General features: G+C 42.6%; 1 protein-coding gene across 2 annotated transcripts in view; it reads left to right on the top strand.

Annotated features, from left to right (window-relative positions):
• Positions 1–1,552: 1,552 nt before the first annotated feature.
• LOC311238118 (E3 ubiquitin-protein ligase RNF31-like) overlaps positions 1,553–22,476 on the top strand; it is a 47,090-nt gene continuing 26,166 nt past the window's right edge. The window contains exons 1-12 of one of the 2 annotated variants that reach the window (XM_084326111.1): positions 1,553–1,697; positions 3,395–3,596; positions 6,662–6,808; positions 10,268–10,423; positions 10,546–10,602; positions 12,951–13,089; positions 14,202–14,354; positions 14,674–14,824; positions 16,909–17,060; positions 19,360–19,553; positions 20,625–20,900; positions 21,254–21,595. In XM_084326111.1, coding sequence (XP_084182237.1) covers positions 3,399–3,596; positions 6,662–6,808; positions 10,268–10,423; positions 10,546–10,602; positions 12,951–13,089; positions 14,202–14,354; positions 14,674–14,824; positions 16,909–17,060; positions 19,360–19,553; positions 20,625–20,900; positions 21,254–21,595 — 1,965 coding nt within the window. In that variant the 5' untranslated portion in view covers positions 1,553–1,697; positions 3,395–3,398. The remainder of the gene's footprint in view (positions 1,698–3,394; positions 3,597–6,661; positions 6,809–10,267; positions 10,424–10,545; positions 10,603–12,950; positions 13,090–14,201; positions 14,355–14,673; positions 14,825–16,908; positions 17,061–19,359; positions 19,554–20,624; positions 20,901–21,253; positions 21,596–22,476) is intronic. The other variant, XM_084326112.1, reaches the window with a different exon arrangement.

The following is a 22,476-nucleotide window of genomic DNA, read 5'->3' on the forward strand; positions in this document are numbered from 1 at the left end:
TCTCTCTCTCTCTCGCTCTCTCTCTCTCACACACGCAGTACGTGTTGATTCATGATTCATGATCATTACATTATGATCGACTGGAATAAAAAAAAAATAGCTTTACAATTTACATACTGTAGCTGTCCCTTTGTTCATTAACCCTTTCCCCGACAAAAACGTCGTACAATGGGTTTCAAGTCCATGCGAATTCTGCCAATAACGGCGTACGACGTGATTCTGATCATAATTTCATATTTTCGCCATGGTATTCATATTTCATTCACGGAGCCTTGTCAGATGCTGTGGGACTCAGCACAACTCTGCAACGCTTCAATACTGCCACCTGGTGGCTGATCGGCGAGTTGCCAAACCGGAAATGCCCGTTGCAGCTCGGTCCGTCCCCTAATTCCGTCCGGCCACTCGTTTATCGTCGCGGGACTCAATACACACACCGTGGATATGGATCTTTGCCATAACTCAATAATCTACATGATTTGGGCGTGTATTAGTAATATACAAACCGGAAATGGATCGCCTAGATCCCCACCACATAACTGGGATCTGTTTGCTCCACTCTCATCGCCCAACGGTACGAGGAGACTGACGTGAGTTTCAGCGTTTTTGTTTATAATTTTCGATACAAACTGCTCTGATCAATATATCACCCATACTACATGAAGCATCTAACGACTATCACGGAATTATAAACGACCCCCCCCCTCCGTTCACCCGCGCATGATCAGTCATAACCCTTAGGACCATGTACAGTTGACATTTTTTATATAGCGTCGATCGGTATCAAACTGCATTTGATGATCTAATATATGCATTTGTGCCTATATCTCACGTTCTGGGAAATACTGCAGAAAACGATAAAAACATATTTATACTCTAGACGGTATTTTCGTATGAATGTGTGAATGAAAAAGTAAAACGTTCCTACATCCTGAACGATAGGTAATCGATGTTGAATGGACCATAGTAATGTCAATTTAGCAATACAATTTAAAAAGTTATAGCCCTGCAAAGAAGGTGAACATCTCCATAGACTTACAGTACTGGCAGAGATCAAACAGCGATGGATATAAGCGTGGCAGAGAATGGGTTAATGTTTAACCTAAATGTAGAACAACTCACCAAAAGTGACCATTGCAAAAACTATTTGACAAAAAAATCTAGGAGGAGGGGGGGTTTAGCCACTGCCCGGTCATGTAGTAAATTCTTCAGGCAAAGCTGTTGCAGTGGCTTAAACGAGGAAATATTGTGTACTTCACACGTTTCTATAATTGTTTTGTCGAAACCGGAAAGCCTGTAGCCGGTACTTCCTGTACTTTACACACTTTAGGAGGCATAGCTTTACCAGCCTACCCCTTGAGAGGATTCTCCGGCGCTGCAGCTGGACCCTATTGAATAAATGGTTTGTTTTACAAAGCGGAGCTGTGTGGCACGTGGTGCATGTAGGTCCGTGTACGTTTTGATAGTGGCCCGCCTCCTTCGCGTGACGTTTTCTAACCCCCTCCTCAAATGTCAAACAGCTAGAACTTTAGTTCCGTATCAATGCATAGTCGTAGTCGGTCAACTGCGAATGCATTTGACATAAATGGTATATTATGAGTCCATATTTTGCTGCTCACAGCGTCTCGGCTTTGGGGGGCATGGATCACTGAATCGCTAATATCAGAAGGATTGGAAGCTTGGAAACGAACACTGTATAGGCAAGTCTCTGTCTTGTTGTTTAGCCTACTGTACTAAACTTTCGATTTCAACCACGTCCAGCTCTCTGCCTCTGGATTCTTGTTAACGCTAACCCGTGCAACCCGTTTACTAAAGCGAAACCATCTCAAATATATATATTCATCCTCCTTGTTTAAAAAAAATGTAGCTTTTAGTTTTGTTATTTGTTTGATTTATTCGTTTATTTGTCAGGGACAATGCAAAAGAAAACATTGTAGCGTGATACATACAACAACAAGATACATAGATGCATGATTGATTGATTGATTGATTGCAAATTGTATTAACAGATTGCAGAATGGGTACAATACTTTGATTGATTGATTGATTGATTGAACATTTTATTAACAGTACAGTACAGCTCAATACATACAATTGTTAAGGGGATGCAGACCAGAGAAAGACTTTCGTCTTGTTTACATGATGTTTACATGATTACATTATGATGAATTGAAAATGGGGGACCCTGATGGAAGGTTGGGTAGGAGGAGTGGGGGGGGGGGGGGGGGGGGGGGCGGGAGGTTGGGTAGGAGGAGTGGGGGGGGGGGGGGGGGGGACTGAACAAGCAAAACTGTACATTGGAATATTGACAAGACCATACTTGGTCATTTACTGTACATTGGGGGGGGGTTGTGTTAGGACATTTGTAGGGGCCAGTTTAGAATTGCAGTCTCCCGTAAGTGTTTTTTTAGAGTGTTTTTGAAAGTGGGTAGTGATTCACATTCCTTTACTGCTGTGGGTAGGGCGTTCCACATTGATGTGGCATAATTGCGAAACGTGTTTAGTCCCTTGTTTGAGCCGAATCTGGGTTTAACATGATTTGTGGAGCTCCCTCTGGTGTTGTGATCGTGGTATTCACTGACCTTTGGGAAGTATTTTGACATGTACATGGGTACCTTGGTCGTGTAGTGTATCTTGTAGACCAGGCCCATTGCAAGTTGCTGTACTCTGTCGTCTACTCTAAGCCATCCTAGGTTGTCAAAGTGGGCAGGGGTGAGGTGGGTTCTAGGAGTAAGGTCAAGCAGTAGTCTGACTAGTTTGTTTTGAGATGTTTGTAATTTTGTTTTTAGCGCCTTTGAGGTGCTTTGGTACCATGATGAGGTGCAAGCATAGTCATAGTACCCTTGAATGAGTGCTCCTGCCAGAGTCTTCAGGGTATTCTTGTTTACCAGTGAGGAGATCCGGTACAAGAATCGTGTTCGTTGGTTGAATTTTTATTACATTGGATGCCATTTTGCCATACGGTACAGCTCAATACACACAATTGCAGACCAGAGAAAGACTTTCGTCTTGTTTACATCAGGGTCCCCCATTTTCAATTCATCATAACATATATGACATACATGACATACAGGGTAGGTACTGTTACATCTAGACATTTATGACCTACCAGATCTACAAATATACAGTACTGTTTATGAGTACAAAAATAGTCTAAAAAGAGAGTATATACATTTGAGGGGGAAGAAAATGTACATTGGAGGAGGTTGGGTAGGTGGGGTGGGGAAACTGTACATTGCATGTAAGATCTCTAGCCAAGTCTAATTTGCAACCCCTGTCCCTGCCTGGTTAGGCTTTTCTACTTAAAAGTGGTCAGTTAGGGTAACTGTTGTCTTTTGGACTTCACACCATCCCATAGTTCTTTCTTTCTGATTTGTTTATTTTCTACCCCGACTAGAACCATGAGCAGCCAGGCGGCCAGTCAGCTGAAGGAGGTCCAGAGGAGAGCCCAGTCCAACCTGTCCTCCTCGGGCTCTGCCCTGGACGTGAAGGCTGACGTCCAGCTCATGGCCAGCATTCCTCTGCCACTGTCTGAGAAGTATCAGCACATCACGGCAGAGACCATGTTTAAGGAGAATGCAGGAGGCAATAGCAGTCAGGTAAGTCTTTCTCTCTGCTCATTCCATAGAGGCTTTCTCTCTATCCTCATTCCAGGTGACGCTGATTTGTACTGTGCATAGAGACATTCATCACCTCAGTAAAAGGCAATCTCATGCATCACACAACACAAGCCCACTAGGCTCTGTGTTTTTCACTTACATATTATGTTGAAAATATTTACTAATCTACCTATCTATCTACACCTATCTATCTACACCACTAAGATACCCATGTACATGTCGAAATACTTCCCAAAGGTCAGTGAAGTCCACGACCACAACACCAGAGGGAGTTCCACAAATCATGTGCAACCCAGATTCAGCTCAAACAAGGGACTAACACGTTTCGCAATTATGCCACAATAATGTGGAATGCCCTACCCACAGCCGTAAAGGAATGTGAATCTCTACCCTCCTTCAAAACCACTCTCAAAGAGCACCTACGGGTGGCTGCAATTAGAAACTGGCCCCGGTAAATGTCAAAATGTATATTTGTATGCCATAAATGTCTTGATGAATTGAAAATGGAGGACCCTTATGTAAACAAGACAAAAGTCTTTTTCTGGTCTGCATCCTCTTAGCAGTTATTTGTATTGAGCCGTACTGTATTGTACCCATTCTGCAATCTGTTAATAAAGTTTTCAATCAATCAATCAATCAATCAATCAATCAATCAATCAATCAAACTTGATAACCCTGGTGATATGCTGGCTCTCGCTGCCCATCTATCTACATACACATACACAACAATAATAAGAATATTAACAATAATAAACATAACAATATCAAATAACAACAATAACAGTACAGGGCCCTATTCCCCGTACCTGGTTCAACTAAGTCGATCAAGAGTCCCATTATCCAGATTCAATTAACCCGATGTTTGAAGCCGGGATTTTCCTGTTCCTCGAAGGTGGATTCAGTCTCGTTAACTCGAACCAGACTTGAGACCCAGGATAAGTGCGCGCGGCCGCTTCAGTTGAAAAGCCAGCAAGTATCGATAGCAGAAATCCTGATTTTCTAACGGCATTGATTGATTAATTGATTTAAAACTTTATTAACAGATTGCAGTACGGCTCAATAGCCTCGCCGACAAGTTAAATGCATAATCTATAGGCTAATTTTAAGTCCCTCATTACCCCAATCAATCAGATTATATTTCTTTAAACTTGCCTGCTGGCAGTAGGTTTATGGAATGGATAATCAAATGAGATCTTGCTAGCGAAAATAATTAGTTCAACTGTTTCAGAATAAGGATACGGCTCTCTTACCCATTGATTGATGTATGGTGGATGTTTTACTTATCTGCACTGTGGTGTGACGGTTGGTTGTTTTGACTTTCACGCAGACGACCCGCGTTCGAATCCCACTTCTTCTAGTCTTTTTCTTCTTTTTGCAATGTAGGAATAATTCAATTTGGTGCACGTTGAGAGCTATATAAAGAATGACATCCTCAATGCATGTAGATTTATAATATTTTAACTTAAAACTAGGCTACTTTTGCGTATAATCATTAATATTATATTCCAAAAGAATTATATTGGAAACGCGGGGTCTCGAACTCGGGTCGCCCGCTTGCCAGGAGCGAACACTGGCCGTTGCACCACTGTGCCAGACGGGATATATCCATTGTGTATCCATCAATGCACAAGAGACCCGTGTTTCGAATATTTTTCTTTTGAATGAAGTTTTATCTCTTTATTCTCAAATGCATTAATGTGACGTCAACGGCTCATTCAATTTCTCAAATCCGTCAAACAGCGCATCTCATCAGACATTTTAATCCCAGTTACAATATCACAATAACGTGTGAGTGATGATACAATTCAACAATCCTCAGAGTCCTTGTAATTCATAATCCACAAAAACCACAATCCACGCATAGACACTTCAATTTTATGCTTGAATGAAACACAATCCGGGCGCTCCGTTAAGCAAATCTACAGCGGAGAATATATGAAACTAATCAGAGCCAAACGGCCGATAGGTTTCATTCATTAAAAATATCCCCGCGGGATTCACATTTGCAATGCGCAGTTATTAAAATAACCACATGCAGCGTGTATCGCACTCCGAGCGCCGTATATGACGTGCATTATTTTATTTAGGACAAAGTAAATCTATAGGCTGAATATGATTTATTATCAGCATTTAGTTCTATTATTATACATTTCAAAAGCCCCCTCTAGGAAAACGAAGCACAGAAACATAATTCAGAATGGTATAATGCAGATCTAGACTGTGAGAATCATTTAAGGAAGCGAGCTGGCATTTCTTTGCGGGGGCGTGGCCATGGTTCATCCAGCTAACTGAATTTAACCCTGCTCTCGACCAGGCTCAAACTTTTTGATCTGTTGTCATGGTGATTTAGACAATCGAGCGTCGGGGAACAGAAAGGTCCGGCTTAAGTCAGGCTATGCTGGAAATTATCCGGCTAACTCAGTTAGCCAGGTACGGGGAACGGGGCCCAGTAATGACAATAATAGAATGATAAATGGAGTAAAAAAAAGTAAAAAAAAATATATATATATATATATATATATATATATATATATATATATATATATATATATATATATATATATAGAAAACAACACAAACCCTACAAAAGACATTAGACATTTCCTCCAATAAAAGAAAGAACGATGAAAACCCGACTATACTCGGGTATGGCGCTCAACCGCTGGCGAGATAACCCGACTATCATCGGGTCTGGTGCTGAATGAGTTAAGACACTTTTCAAACTGGTTTTCAAACTGGTCTTCCCCTCATTTTTTTTTCTTTTCTTGAAGCACCTGCCCACTGGTTGCCAGGTATATTGGGGACGTTTTTGGCACCATGTCTCCTTCATACCCTTCACATCACCCTTGCCTGTCATTCTAAAGCTGATTTACTTGAGTTATCATGTTATAATAGAGTGGTTGTATCAGGATAACAATATTTGAACCATTTGTGTGTGTTTTATGTGTCCAAACGATAGTGTTGTTCACTCAGCCACTTCATGTACAACAGTTTCTTGTGTCTTTGGTATCCTCTCTCACAGCCACCTCCCTCCCTCTCATCAGGTCTCCGGGGCCTTAAACAGACTGTCTAAGGCTCTGAACATCCTGGAGAAATACGGCTGCAACCTGACCAACCCCAGCAGGCCGAAGTACTGGCGCAGCGTCAAGCACAACAACCCCGTCTTCAGGGCCACCGTTGACGCCATCAAGGTTAGGAAACACCCACCAAGGACTCGAAGCCTTGCAGTACACAATCCCCTAAGCTAGGGCTGTGCGATGTGGGTAATTTAATATCTCAATAACGTATATATATATCACAATATAGTACCTTTTCTGTAGATTTGATGAAAAGATTGTCTTTACAAATTAACCACACATGCCTCACGACTGCTTTTTGATAATCCTGTGAACTAATACGAATTAAAGACACGTTCTCTTTTCTCTTTATTTGGAGAAAAGTGTTTGTTATACAAGCCCACGTGTTGGGAAAGTAAAGCAGGGTCTGAATGACGTAAAATACTGCTATAAAGCGGTTATACAGCTTTTTTTCCGACAATTTCAATAGAAACGATGGAGGAAAATCTCTATCGATAGAAATGTTTCTATTGCCCCACGATATATATATATATTGTCATTCACTCTTTCATTCAGCTCAGAAAGGATTCTGCCTCTGCGTCCCACACAATGAGGTAGAGGTGCACAACCTCTATGATTACTGGAGTCTGCCCTGTGACTCTTGACTTCAACCATTGGAGTTGAGCAGAGTTGACACTGTGATTTCTGGAGTCTGGATAGCCCCTTTCGTGACTGTGATGCACGCCAAGTGAATCCACAGTCCCTTGCTCCCCCATAGGAAACCACCCTATTTTAACTATGAAGAACTGGTCCGATGCGAAATGTTCGTTATACAAGTATCGCAGAGAAATTTCAAAGGTACTCACAGTTGCACGAGGGTCTTGGACAGAGACATGCAATGGTTTGAAAGCTTGGCGTTGCTAATAAACATTTTAAATAATCTTTTAAAACGTGTAATCATCACCGAGACGGCAGTGCGGCTCTGCAGATATACCCTACTCCTCATTCGGGGGAGAGCAGCCATACGTTCTTCGCTGTTTACACGTTTATAAAAATTATTTAAAATGTTTATTAGCAACGCCAAGCTTTCAAACCATTGCGTTTCTCCTATAAGATTAAGATTTGTTTATTAAGGACAATGCAAATTAATGAACATCATTTACATGTGTATGCATAACATCACAGCATGATAAGGACGTAAATATGCCGGGAATAGCACAGGGCTAATTTCCACCCGTAGTCCTAACATAAAACAAACACAAAACGGACCATACAACGTTCATTCATAAAAACTGACATCACTGACATGACCACACTAACATGACATTCAGTCAGTACAACATCACTAACATCCCTAATGAGTGCATATTTGGCTGTCCAACAGCCATTTCCTGAGTTGGCCCCTAAAGGTGGACAGGGTGGTACATTCCCTTAAGGGGACCGGAAGGCTGTTCCATGTTCCACTTCCCTTTATCGATAGAAATTTTTTGCTGAAGGCGGTCTTTCTAAAATGGACCTCACAATCCCCTCTGGTGTTTGACCTAGTGGCTAATCCAGTGTTCCTTTTCTCGTGGATAAACTCCTTGAGAGGGGGAGGGGCTCATCTGTGCTATGGACTGTGGATTCACTCGGCCAAACTTTGTTGGCGTGCATCACAGTCACGAAAGGGGCTAGAGTCTGGAGAGATAATGAATGAATGAAAGATTTAAAATGTTTGAACAAGTAGCGTGGCGTAGTGGGCAAGGCGCTCGCCACGAATGACGGAGACGCTGGGCTTGCCTGTTCGAGCCCAGCGCTCCACATTGCTTTCAGTTTAGCTGGTCGTCCGCAGTAATACACATTGGCCGTATTAGGGGGTGGGAAACTGATGGGTGGGATCGGGCGTTGTGGACAGCGACTCCTACAGGTCGGTTGGTGCGCCTGTGCAGTAGAATCAGGAAGTGTCGGGGGCAGCGTGAGCCTCCCACGCGTTACTCCTCGCCACTGAGAGATCGAGCTGCGCAGGTGAAAAGATGCGACTGCTGTTACCTCAATTACCGGAGGGGACTTGTGCTATGTATGACTTAGTCCACATTGCAGCCGGCTTGTGGGAGGCAAGAAACAGCGTTCGTGACAGGGGAGGGTTGAATTGGATGATACGAAATTGGAATGGGAGAAAATATAGAAAATGGGAGAAAAAGTGGATTAAAAAAAAAAAATTTGAACAAGTACAAAAAGAGAAAATATATCTGTTAATTCGACATATACAAAAGATAATAAAAAAAATACAACAAAAAGAGAAACCGATAAACAAATCATAGTTTACCCTGTTTGAAAAAGGAGTAGGAAGAAGTATACACTTTTTTAAACGTTTTATTCCTACCCCTTTTTAACTATTCATCACAAATTATATAATTTTATTCTATTGTTAATTATATGTATAAATGCTGTATCTCTATACAATCCAATACATTTATATACATATTAATATATACTAAATAAATACCATATAATATACATAATTTCTTCTATATTTTTTATTTACTTTTAACGAAGTAAGAGTTGAACAACACCAAATAGTTACCCTTTTAAAGGACTTTCTGCCGTGACTGAGCAAGAGCCTTGTGCTCGAGACGTCACCACGGCAGAAAATAATAAAAGTCCTTTCAAACGGGAACTAATTGGTGTGCGGATCTCTCAGTTCAACTCTGCATGGTATTTTCTGATCCAGCTGCCATTCTATTGGGGAGAGACCTCTCACTGATGACGTATCCCTGGCCGCGCCCATCTCTCCACGTCGACTGCAGCTATAGGACCATTAACCCTTTCACTGCCACATGACATAAATTTAACCCTTTACTATCACACAACCGACGGTCCTTTTTGCTAGTGCGGCAGTGAAAGGGTTAATGGACTATTAATAGATGGCTCCTAGCTTCGTCTGTGGTTCACGCGGGCCGTGGTCCCGTGAACAAGACCTTCTGATATACATTTCTCTCTCTGATAAGGCGGGGCATTTTGACAAACAAATAAAATTATATTCACATCGCCCCATTTCCTCTAAGTCTTGCGCTTGTTACTATGTGTAACGATTCACTTGCTGAGGTCTGTCTTGTAGGTAAAAGGTCTGAAGTTCACTCAGATAAGGGATATTAGGGATGCACTCAGTGTTGCGTTGCTCATATCAACACTGGTTGCACGCACGCTAATGACGCCACGTGCTTCTGCTCACAAAACTTTGGTTGCACGGAGTGCAACCTCGTCCCATGAGCAACGCATCACTGGATGCACTGATCCAGCTTTTTCAGTCCCCATACAGATACTGAGTTCCGATCCATTATTTTTAATGAACAGTATAGACTTTGATCATCATTTTGGGGTCATTGGGCAAAACATTATTGAGGTATAATACATCTTTCTCCATTAGAGAATGCTTTGCTTTGATTTCTGGCATGTTAGACGTGTTTCTTGGTATCCGATATCAGTATCGGTGCATCCCTAAAGAATATCTTTATGAACAACTTTTTATGTGACAATATAGGAGGAATTATAGCCAAAAGTGTCCTTCCGGGCTGTGGTATCTAGCCACTTACCCTAGATGTCTGCCATCCACAGGGTGGACGGGGAGTTCTATATCTCTATGGCTACACCATTCAACAAATTGACGGTCTCAGTTTCCCTGAAGATGTCGCTGACCCAGATGTTGGCAGAGTCGCCGCGGTGACCCTGGAGGTCATGACCTTGCGCTCCGAGGTGGACATGCTTATCAAGGTGAGGGTTCAACAGGGGTGTCGCCTCAAGCTGTTTAATGAGTCGGGAGTGATGATCAGTTCCATCCTGAGCCTCGTTTGTTCTTCAGTGGATTTAGTTTTGTCTGTCTGTTTCATTCTCAGGGCACACATCCTCACCCAAAATTCTTCAAAGACGTCATCCCATATGTCATCCAACAGGTCTGTGCGCTTAACATTTGCAGTGCCTGAAGACTTTGTCTAGGGAATTCCTTGTCCTCGTCCTCGTCCTTGACTCAAGAAATTCTTAGTCAACTAATAGTATAACTAACTAGTTAAAGCGACTGTGCGTTTCTGGCATCTGCTGGCCGATACAATACGTAAATAATATATTACATATGGCTAACATACAACGTATATTATGCAAATCCTTTCCTGTGGTCTATTAGTACTTTATTTTTTACGTTTTCTGATGAGACCGTGTTGGGAGGCTGTAATGTTTTCAATACATTTCCCATGAGCCTCCATGTGTTTTCCTTTTAAAAAATGTTTAACAGAAGGTTAACACTTTCGCTGCCACACGACAAAGGGTTAACCCGTTCACAACCACACTACAGAAGGTTAATCCTTTCACTACCACACTACAGACGGTTCCGTCTGTAGTGTGGTAGTGAAAGGGTTAACCTTCTGTAGTGTGCTTGTGAAAAGGTTAAAGCACCTGCCGACTGGCTGCCAGGTATATTGGGGAGGTTTTGTATTTAGTCATTTTGGGCACCATGTCTCCTTCATACCCTTCACATCACCCTTGCCTGTCATGGTAAAGAGTCGGTCAGCTGATCTACTCGAGTTGTCATGTCATAATAGAGTGGTTGCATCAAGATACCAATATTTCAACCATTTGTGAGTGTGTTTTGAACGTTTAAAACTTAAACAATGGATTTGATAATCAATGGGCTACTATGGTCTTTTTGTCACGGAACACCTTTTAATGGTAGAATTTGATAATGAATAAGGATTAGGCAATATTCTTCAAAAATAATAGCAAATTATTTCATTAACATCCACTCGCATTCAGCCAGCAATCAGACGTAAGCAGCTCTAATCACTCTCATAGGAGACTGAAGAATCTAGAAATGCTGTAGGAGGTCTTCAAGCACCATGAAGCTCTTTATGGAGCGAAATCTCTTTGTATCGACAATGTAAAGAAAAATCGATTTGGGAAAATGTGACTGAGAGGGCGGCTAAGTGGCGCAGTGGGCAAAGCGCTCGCCACTAACGCAGGAGATGCTGGGTTCGAGCCCAGCTCTGCGTTGCTTCCGGCTTGGCTGGTCGTTCATACTAATACAATTGGCAGTATTAGGGGGTGGGAAAGCCGGTGGGTGGGGATCGGACGTTGTGGACAGCGACTCCTACAGGTCGGTTGGTGCGCCTGTACATCAGAATCAGGAAGCAACGGGGGCAGCGTGAGCCTCCCACGCGTTACTCCTCGCCGCTGAGAGATTGCGCTGTACAGGTGAAAAGATGCGACAGCTGCCTCCTCGTGTACCGGAGGGGACACGTGATGCAAGGCTTGGTCCACATTGCAGCCGACCAGTGGGAGGCATGGTCTAACAACGTTCGAGACAGGGGAGGGTAGAATTGGAGAATATGACATTGGGATGGGAGAAAAATAGAAAATGGGGAGAAAAAGTAGATAAAAAAAAAAAGGAAAATGTGACTGAGACGGTGGCCTTACTCCCCTCTCCAGCTAACCACCTGGATGAGTCGGTAGCAGCAACTTCAACTGCCATCGCAGTTGAAAGCAAGTGACAGCAGAGCCTACATGAAATTAATGCTGTGGTGTAAACAATATTAGAACATTCTCTCAATAAAACATTAAAATACTACTGTGATTTTATTCCATAAGGACATGTACAAAAAATTATGAGAGTAGGCACTGCACCTATTCTCAGGAGCCTGTAAGTGTATCGTGCAGCTCAAATGGACTTAAGTTGTCTGAATACGATGACCTCAAGAGACACCTCCGTTTGGAGGAAACCCCTAGTATTGAGCCACTTATTATTATCCAGGATAAGTCAGAGGTCTGAAATGGGAATCGTGCACTCAGTCATCTCAAGTCTGAATCAGATTTCTGTAATGGCATACCGGTATGTGCCTATAATTAATATTCAGCATAAAAGAAAACATGAAATACAACTAATTGATAAATAAACAAAATGTTGACTAACATCCTAATAACCGATTTGTCAACTTAATCGTTTACGTCTTGCATTTCCTCTCATATACTGTTGCATGATTATGAGTGTTAAAGGGGCTATAGATAACTTTCACCAGCATGCCATTTATCCAATCAGGTGCATTCTGTGTGGGGGGATTTGAAGGGGATACATTGCCTGCAACATGTAAACAACAACATTCATTTTGGACTTCTTAGATGTCAAGTTAATTAATCAATAGTTTTTTGGTGGCAAAAAGCAATACTTTTATTTCACACCTTTCTAAAATCACAGTGGATGTAAACATTTTATCTATAGCACCTTTGAAGGTCGGTTGTGTTCTGGTGTCTTCAGGCTGATCTGGTGACAGATGCTGTGGTTATCCCACCTGGGGAGGAGCCGGAAAAAGCGACGACACCATCCCTGGCCCCGCCCGTTCCAGTTAGACCCGCCCACACTGCTAGACACGGACAACCCCCCACAACAGCCACGGGTTAGCCACCAACACACCTTATAAGCCAACTTGAACACAATGCCAACTTTGGTTGAGGCAAAATATGGCAAGATGTATGTCCCGTTAACTTAGCACAGCAGTGTGTAGTGCATTTCTGACAGTAGCTAACGCGACATTCACCTAACCAACCCCCTAGCGTGACAAACTGCCGTGCCTCTGATATTGCGCTGTGATTTTTTTTCTTCTTTTTTAAATGGAAGAAAAAAAAACGATTCAGGCCTAAGCTTTTTTTTTAAATTATTATTATCAATATGCACATTAAAAAACAACTTTTCACCAAGCCATATGTAAGGGATAATGTATAGCTACGAGGTCATTGTCGCAAAATAATTGACCGACACGGAGTTTAAAATACAGAGGCGCCTCGCCGAGGTGTTTTAAACGTCAGTGAAGGTCAATTATTTTGCTACAATGACCGAGTAATGTATAGGCTATACATTATCCTGCTTATTATTACATGGCTAACTTACTAACAATATACCTAATTCATTTTACGAGATCAAATGCAGACGCAGTTCTGTTCTGTCGCTCCCGCTGTCATCGCCGGCAGCTTGCACTGATGACTGAATGCAGCTGTGCATATGCTGAGCAGCTGAAACAGTGTGTGTCAGTGGGCTTGATTACTCCAGCTGCGAAAAACAATAATCACCGGTGGTTATCGAAAAATAATTCACCGCTGTCGGGGGCTATTGACCAATTACAATCAAGCATTTCGGCGAATGTTAAAACGCCATGTAATAAGCCTAGATATCTTCTACCTGTACCTCCCCTCCCCCCTCCCCCATGCTGCTATGATGCCTGAATTTCCCCCAAGGGGATCAATAAAGGAATATCTTATCTTATCTTAAGATGGTGGAATCAGCTGCTTTAGAATGAGTCGTATATTTGGTATTTTTTTTTTTTTGGATTCTCCATGGCTTGATTTAAGAGGGTGCCACCATTATAAATGATTGCGTCGTCCGCATACACATGTATCTTAGCTGGATTTATTCCATGACCAAAGTCATTTATAAAAATAGAAAATAAGATAGCAGCTAAAATTGATCCTTGAGGGACACCTCTCTCTCTCTCTCTCCCTCTCTCTCCTCCAGCTATTAAATGTAACTGTTGTGGAGCTGCTCCTTCTCTCGTCTGCCAGTCCTGTGGTCATATACCGTTATGTGAACAGTGCGACCACCTCTTCCACCATATAAACGCCTCCAGAGCCGCCCATAAGAGAGTTGCAATACCACGAGCCCCACAGGGTACGTCACTTCTTGAACAGACTTGGTTATATAAAGGTTCACTCCTCACTCTCAAAAGCATAAGAAAACAGTACGGTAGCCCCACCACTCAAAACCACAAACATTTTCTATTCTCAAATCACAACTGTTGCTTCAAGGGAAGAATCAAGAACAAGAGGGCGGGGTTTGAGATAGGTCAATTGATTGACTGGGCTCTTCATACTACGCTTGATGGTATATATATGACAGCTAAACCATGAATCTTACTGCAGTTTATAGCTGATAAAGCTTTACTTACAAGTGAAATATATCAGTACATTTGTTTCCCCCTCCCCTCCAGAATCCTGTTCCAACTGTGGCATAGCCTCTGTGTTTGCCCACTGCTCCACCTGCGTCCAGAGGCTGTGTCTCAACTGTGACCAACTCTACCACTCTCACCCGGTCACAACAGGACACAACAGAACTACGGTCACAGCGGCCAAGCCGTCCGGGTAAAGAAAAGGGCAACTCCATATATGGGAGTACTGTTTAATGGGCTGATATACAGTATATATGGGATCACTCGTGGATGCATTTAATGTGGCCATGTGTTCATGTTTACAGAATGTCATTTAAAATGATGTAAGGGGATCCCAAGGTTACCAAAGATATCAAATATGGCATGCTAAATAGGTGGAAATAAGGAGAAGAAGGCATGTGAGACGGTCAAATATTTAATTTGATTTATTACATGGCGTTTTCACAATCGCCGAAATGCTTGCTTGTGATTGGTCAATAGCGCGCGTCAGAGGTCCGTTATCACACAATAACGGACCTCTGCCAAGCAATAATGACCGCTGTGCGCAGCTGTTCGCAATCAAGCCCACTACAACACTGTATCAGTGCTGCTCAGCATATGCACAGCTGCACTCTGTCATCAGTGCAATCAGACCACAGACCTGCCGACTGCCGATAATAATAATCACTTTATTTGGGCTGACAGAGCCACAGAACAACTGCGTTTTTGCATTTGATCTCGTCTTGTCGATGGTGTACAATGAATTAGGTATATTTGTTAGTAAGTTAGCCATGTAATAAGCGGGATAATGTATAGCTATACTCGATCATTGTCGCAAAATAATTGACCTTCACTGACGTTTAAAACACCTTGGCGCTGCGCCTCGGTATTTTAAACTCCGTGTCGGTCAATTATTTTGCGACAATGACCTCGTAGCTATACATTATCCCTTACGTAACCCGCTCTGCCGTACAAATTGGTGTTGTATGTTTAACGGGCTATATCTCTCCATCGTCATGCCATAGATCCAATGTAGCACTAGAATCAGAGGATCAATAATATACTGTATGTGTAAATCTGTCCCACAGCATAGAGAGCAATCTTTTTTTCTAACTTGGAAGCAAATTAAGGGGAATATTAAGGAAATCAATTTTAAAATCAAGGGGTTCAGGAAACGCTTGACTAAAAACATAAAGCTGTCATTCTGATGTATATTATTTCAAGTTTTAAATACAGTTCGGTGACATAAAAATGGGGGGGGGGTGTATATATTTATTTATGAAATAGCTATATATATATATATAATATATATATCAAGGCCTTTGCATATGCCTGAATCATTTCAATGAAATATAATATTAATGATTACTTCCTGGAATAATATACATCAGAATGACATCACACATATTTAACTCAATACCTCTTGAACCATACTCATTTGTACAAGGCTGTTTTGGGGATAATGTGTGAGATTATGAGCACAATTAATCAGCTTTATTTCTTTCTTTAGTGGAGTGTTCCTTTAACAGACTCGTGAAAGCAGCGGTCACTATTCGGGCTCTCGTCCTTAGAGGGTGACAGTGGTTCAGGAGGTAGAGCAGTCGTCAGGCAGCTTGTCGAAGTGTCCTTGAGCAAGACACTTGGCAGGTTGGCACCTTGCACGGTGGCCTCCGCCATCGGTGTGTGAATGTGTGAGTGAACGGGTAAAATGTGAGGAACAAATTGTAAAGCCCTTTTTGATATAAGCTGTGTTATATAGACCGGTCAATGCAGCCATTTACTAGGGCTGTCCCGACTAAGGATTTGGATAGTCGACTTTGATTGGCCGAAATTTGCCGATAGTCGACTGGTAGTCGACTACCCCCCTGAATAAAAATAATAATAATAAAGTATAAATTATTATTATTATAAATTTTTTTAATCATTCCATTTGGGCTGTGGGGGGTGCTTAATGACTGAATGCTCCTTGTCCTCTGCGAAAGCATGCAATTGGTCCACTGATGGATACATCTCGACATTGTCTAGTAGTCTAGTGTGTTCATTAGATGGGTGAAATCCTCTTTCAGTGCCTTCAGTGTTTTCTTAGGCAGTTAGCCTCGCTGGTATGCGCGCCATTAGCGTTAGCCACGCTTCTAGGCCTCTTTGCTTTTGGAAAGAATGATAAAAAGATATATATACCATATATATATATATTATCATTTTAATAAAAAAAATTGTCGACTAATCGGGGTCAGCCCTACCATTTACCATTCGTCCTCATCTCGCCGCTGTCACGGTGCTTGTGTTTTGTCCCGGCAGCTCCGCTCTCTCGCCATGGGAGTGCTCTCACTGCACCATGGTGAACGAGGTGCGCGCGGCGCTCTGTGTGACCTGCGAACGGCCTCGCCTCGCCACATCCAGCGTACCGGGGGACCTCGGGCCCAACCCAGGTTTGACTTCTGTTCAAAAAGGTAAGAAAGGGATTAAGAGGTGTATTTCTATTGTTGGGGTTAACTTGTGGAACAATGCTGATATACATTTAAGAATGAGTAATTCACTTTTGGTTTTTAAGAAAATGGTTTGTATAGCTATTTGACTGAATAAACTACTACTACTACTACTACTACTACTACTACTACTACTACTACTACTACTACTACTACTTACTACTACTACTACTACTACTACTACTACTACTACTACTACTATTACTACTTCCAAGGGATGGGGCACAATTTTGGAACCCTAGCCCTATTTCCCACTTACCAATGATGTCGTTGGATGAGTGTCGAGTGTCTCGGCACAATCCTAACTAACAGAAACATACATCCCTAGTAAAGGCTGTCCCCGAAGCCTGTTTTTTGGATTCAAACTTCGTCAGGGTTTTTCGAACAAACGTTCGAACCTTCGTTTAAAAGAATATTCAAAAAAATGTTTTTTTTTTATAAATATCCTCAAACTAAATCCTCAATTTGAATAAAGTGATTAATCTGATTAAATTAGTATTTTATTTTTATTTTTTATTAAATCAACTTTCTTTAATGAATATAACTCATCAGTTTTTAATACTATAATATTAGTGTAGCCTAATCTGTATCTGCAACTGTGAAGAAAAAACCCATTGGTTTAAACAGAATGAATAGACGCATAAAATAATATATATAATAATAAAATAAAATAAAAAATTCTAATGTTGATTTAGAATTCGAATGCCAACGTAACGAACGAAGGTCCGAACGTTTGGGCTCAGCCCTATAGTGCACACAAAATAGATTTCAGTTTGTTTCACTTGTAAAGACGGGAGCTTGTCCCCATTGCCTTTGCATTTGTTTTGTGGCTAACTAAGCGGAACTTCCCGACCCGTATGTAGAACAGCATGGATTGTGCTGAGGAAGTTCTCTACCGATCGACAACACCGTTGGTAAATGGGAAACAGGGCTATGGTTCTGAAATTGTGAACTACCCCTTTAAATGCAGGTCTACAGAGTCTATAAAGGGGCCCACACTGCATTATAAGCATTAGGAGACTAATGAGCTAGAGAGAGAACAATAAGATAACATCTGTATTGTCCCTGAAGGGAAATTGTGTCATTGTCCACAGCACCACATGACAATGAATAGGGCAAGATATTTCCTCTCCAGAAGGCCAATAAGAACACACACACACACAAATACAAAACAATTATATATACTGTATATAAATGAGACATAAATATGTACAGAAACATTTATTTACAGAAATGCATGCATAGGACTAACACAGTATCCTTGTGTCCAGTGGCGGCCGGTATGAAAGTCACTTGGGTGTTCGCAATCATCTGACCAAGCTGACCAAGCGAATACTGACTCATAACGTTACCAACATTAAGTCGAGTTAATTGATTCATACTACATTAGTACACGTATGATCATCAAATCAATAATGAACACGTATATAGGCCTATCTTGTCATTTTAAACAAGTTACCATTCATTCATTCAGCCATTATGCAATACCCGGCCACAGCGAAACACGCTAGAGAGAGAGAGAGAGAGAGAGAGAGAGAGAGAGAGAGAGAGAGAGAGAGAGAGAGAGAGAGAGAGAGAGAGACCGCCCGCATTAACTCACTGTAGTTAGTTGAAACGTGGTCCGGAGGGCTTGATAAAGTGTATAATGTCCACAGTCCCAGTCTCCCAGACTGTTGTTGTCGATGTATATCCCCACTGTCCAGAGTGACTGCATGTCTGCATCACAACAGCCTCGAGTAACTATCTTACTAACTTCCTAACCAGAAACCGGCGTTGGCCAATCAGAGAGAGCGTCTCCGCGAAATGCGGCTACGGGAAAAAAATTACGTCGGCCAATCGGAGAGCGTCTCCGCGAAATGCGGCTACGGAAATTCTAGACGCTGCTAAGGCTGCTTGCCTAGACCGCTTCAAATCGCGCCCGGCTTCATAATACATCATATTTCAACGCACAGCGCGTTACGCACTGATTGGCTGCGACGGATACAGCGATGAAACAGTGACGCGCACTCAGAACGCTATTGCGTCTAGCCCGGGCCGAGAGAAATACGGCTAGGAGAAATGCGGCTATGCGACAGTGAGTCACTTCCTGTTCAGGAAAACGTTTATTTTTATTTTATATATTAACGTTATATTGTGCATTGGAAACACAAACATACTTAAAATGAGTAAATATTATTCATTTTAAACATGTTTATATTATTTATAGGGCTATAAAACAAAAAACTAAAAAAAAATATTTCTTGTTCTTCTCTCTTTTAACCAGGGGGGTCGGCGCCCGAGCGCCCCCAGTGGCCAGCCGCCACTGCTTGTGTCTTTTCAGAGTGGCAGTGTAAGAATTGTACAGTCCTGAACCAAGGCAGCAGCATTCTGTGTGAGGCGTGTGAGCGCCCCCGCCTGGCCACTCGTCCACCCATCACCCCGGTGCTGTCTGGCCCAGGATCTCTGGCTGATGCCGAGGTTTGTCTTCCGTTTGTAGCTTCTCATGCCGGGGATACAAAAGGGGAGTTCATAGATGTTTATTTTGGGTGTATTCATATCTTTTCTGGGTTTGATCTGTAGAAAATAATATTTTTTGGAATGTTCTAATGACATCATAATTAATAATAATACAGGTCTGTTTTTATGCCAATGTTTACTCTAATGCGTTTACAGCTATGGGGTTAATAGATAACAGCTTGCACACTGCAGGGCGCCAATGTCCACTTATTTATTGCGCTCTTCACCAGACTAACCAGACTAACGTGTTGCAACGACGCAACGCACAATGTCATCTTAACCCTTTCACTGCCACACGACGGAAGGTTAACCCGGTCGCCGTCGGTTGTGTGATAGTAAAGGGTTAACCTTCTGTCGTGTGGCAGTGAAAGGGTTAACCGGCTGTCGTGTGGCAGTGAAAGGGTTAACCTTCTGTGAATTGTCGCAGTGAAAGGGTTAAAGGAACACACCAACATTATGGGGAGATGTGCTTAGCATCTTCTCCAGAGTCAGACAAGAAGGTAGATACCAATGGAAGTGGATATGGACCACTCTCCTACCTCAAAACTCCGGGAAAGGTGTTTTTGGCCAACAGCTAGGCTAGCTGGTCCGTATCCGCTTTCATTAATTTATGCTAAGCTAGGCTAGGTTGTAGCCGGATAGCTTTCTACTGAACGCACAGAGGAAATTGGTATCTTATCTTCTTGTCTGACTCGGGAGAACACCGTAAGCGCATTTCCCATAATGTTGGTGTGTTCCTTTTCAAAAACACACATGATACAGTAACATTATAATACTGATAGAGCGCAGCGCGGTAGAAATACTTATTACCATTTCACATCAGTCATTCCTATTATTTTCAGTATTTGGTTCAGGAAGGCAGCCTTGGATCCTTGATACATTTTAAAACGCCAGTGCGTTTCCGAGGTACGACTCCTTCTGGGCAACATGAACACGGAAGACAAACAAAACGCAAGAAATACTCTCTTTCTTATTCATTTATTCATCCTTTTCTGTCTTTTGTCCGCTCTCTCCTCCCCTCCTCTCTCACAGTGGATGTGTCAGCACTGTACCTATAAGAACTCCAGGCCTGCCGTGGTGTGTGAGATGTGTAACCTGCCAGAGTCTCCCGCAGGCCCCGGTCTCCAGCTGCCCCCTGGTAAAGAGCCACCCCAGCCGGCCGCAAAGCCCCAGCCAGCCGCAAAGCCCCAGCCGGCCGCAAAGCCCCAGCCGGCCGCAAAGCCCCAGCCGGCCCCCCGGGTCAGCGCGGAACACAAGCGACAGAAGCTGATGAGGGATGACGGCCTCAAGCTGATCCGCCAAATAAGAGTGGGTTGAGTTCCAAATGGAGACATTTGTATAGTTGTCGGGCTGTTGTCGTGGGGCGAAAATCGTCATTTTGGTGATTTTGAGTTTTTTTATTTAAAATGTTTTTTGCTTAAAGTCTACATTCTCTCTTGTGTTGTGCCCTGTGTACTTCAAAAGGTTTGTGGGTGTCAAATACACAGGTGTCGATCAAAAAAATTTGGTTGTTTGTCTTCATTCCTGAAAAGGTGACCCATTTGAAAGTTTTCACCCGACAGCAGTAGAATGGTTCTTTTATACGGTATGTTTGGGTTGCATTCTGAAAATAAAACAAATCTCCGTTTCTTTCATCTGCCTGTGTCTTTCCTCGTTGTTAGGAAGCGGAGAAGGGAGGGGTCAGCCCGGAGGAGCTGTACGCCGCCCTCTGTGTTCGTGGCGGCAGTAACGTCGACCCCTGTGATTGGCTGAAAGTGGAGCTGCCTCACGTACTGGATGAAATCTGCGCCATGGCGGCTTCGGTCGAGGAGAGCGACACTGCGAAGGATTCGGGGTCGCAGGATGACGTGGAGAGGCGTGGCGGGACGCTAGAGGGGCGTGGTTCTAGGGGCCTGGGCGGAGGCGTCCGGCTGTCCAGGGCCGAAGCCAAGCAGGCGTGGCTGGCAGCAGGGGGCGACACTGAGAGAGCAGTGAGACAACTGCTGAGAGATAGAAAGGCCAAGGTGAGAGAAGCCATTGGACCACAATGTTCCATCAGTCGCGCTAACAACTGTTGCCGCTGGTGACATAAAACGCATCACTTCCGGTGCACTGGAGGACTTCTCTTCCCCCTGGATCAGTGGTGTTCAGAACAGCAAATTTAGCAAATGTGCAGATGACTTGGGTATAGGTAGAATCACTATTGTGTTCATATCAATCAGCGATGGGGAGTAGCAAAAATGGCATTCATTATTATGAAAATGTTCCAAGATTATTACTTTAATGAGTACTGTAGATGTCAAATCTTAATCACCTGAAGTAAATCCTGTAATTACCATGAGCAACTTTAAGCAACAGAATAGAATAGAATAGATAGAAATACTTTTATTATCCAGAGGGAAATTTTACACTGCAAATCGCTCAACATTTAAACATTTAGACAGAACAGGTCACGAATAAGAATAACAAAACAAATCAAATTGCCTAAGATAAGAGTAGAATAAAAATGGAATAAAATATACAGTAAATAAATACAGTAAAAATATACTGAGGTCTACAGTAGGTGTAATATTGCACAGTGCTGTTTCAAAAGTAAGAGTCCAGGAAGATGGTAACTGTCACTCTGTGCTCAGTGATGTAGTGAGGCACAGTGATGCATTGTATAGTCTGATGGCTGTTGGAATGAAGGACTTCCTGTGCCGTTCAGTGCTGCATTTAGGTAGTGTCAGAGCCGTATAATAAGAGTTGCGACACACTTTGATCTCACCGACAGGATATCACGTGGCTCACGTAGCTACCTTTAGTTCCAATTTGGCCTTCCTGTCAACTTGATTTCAGCGGGACAGAACGGCAGAACTAATTATACGGCTCTGCTACTACTGTTACAGCAATTTTTGGTACTTAT

This window comes from Notolepis coatsorum, assembly GCF_963971535.1.
Source record: "Notolepis coatsorum genome assembly, chromosome: 12".
NCBI classification, from domain to species: Eukaryota; Metazoa; Chordata; class Actinopteri; order Aulopiformes; family Paralepididae; genus Notolepis; species Notolepis coatsorum.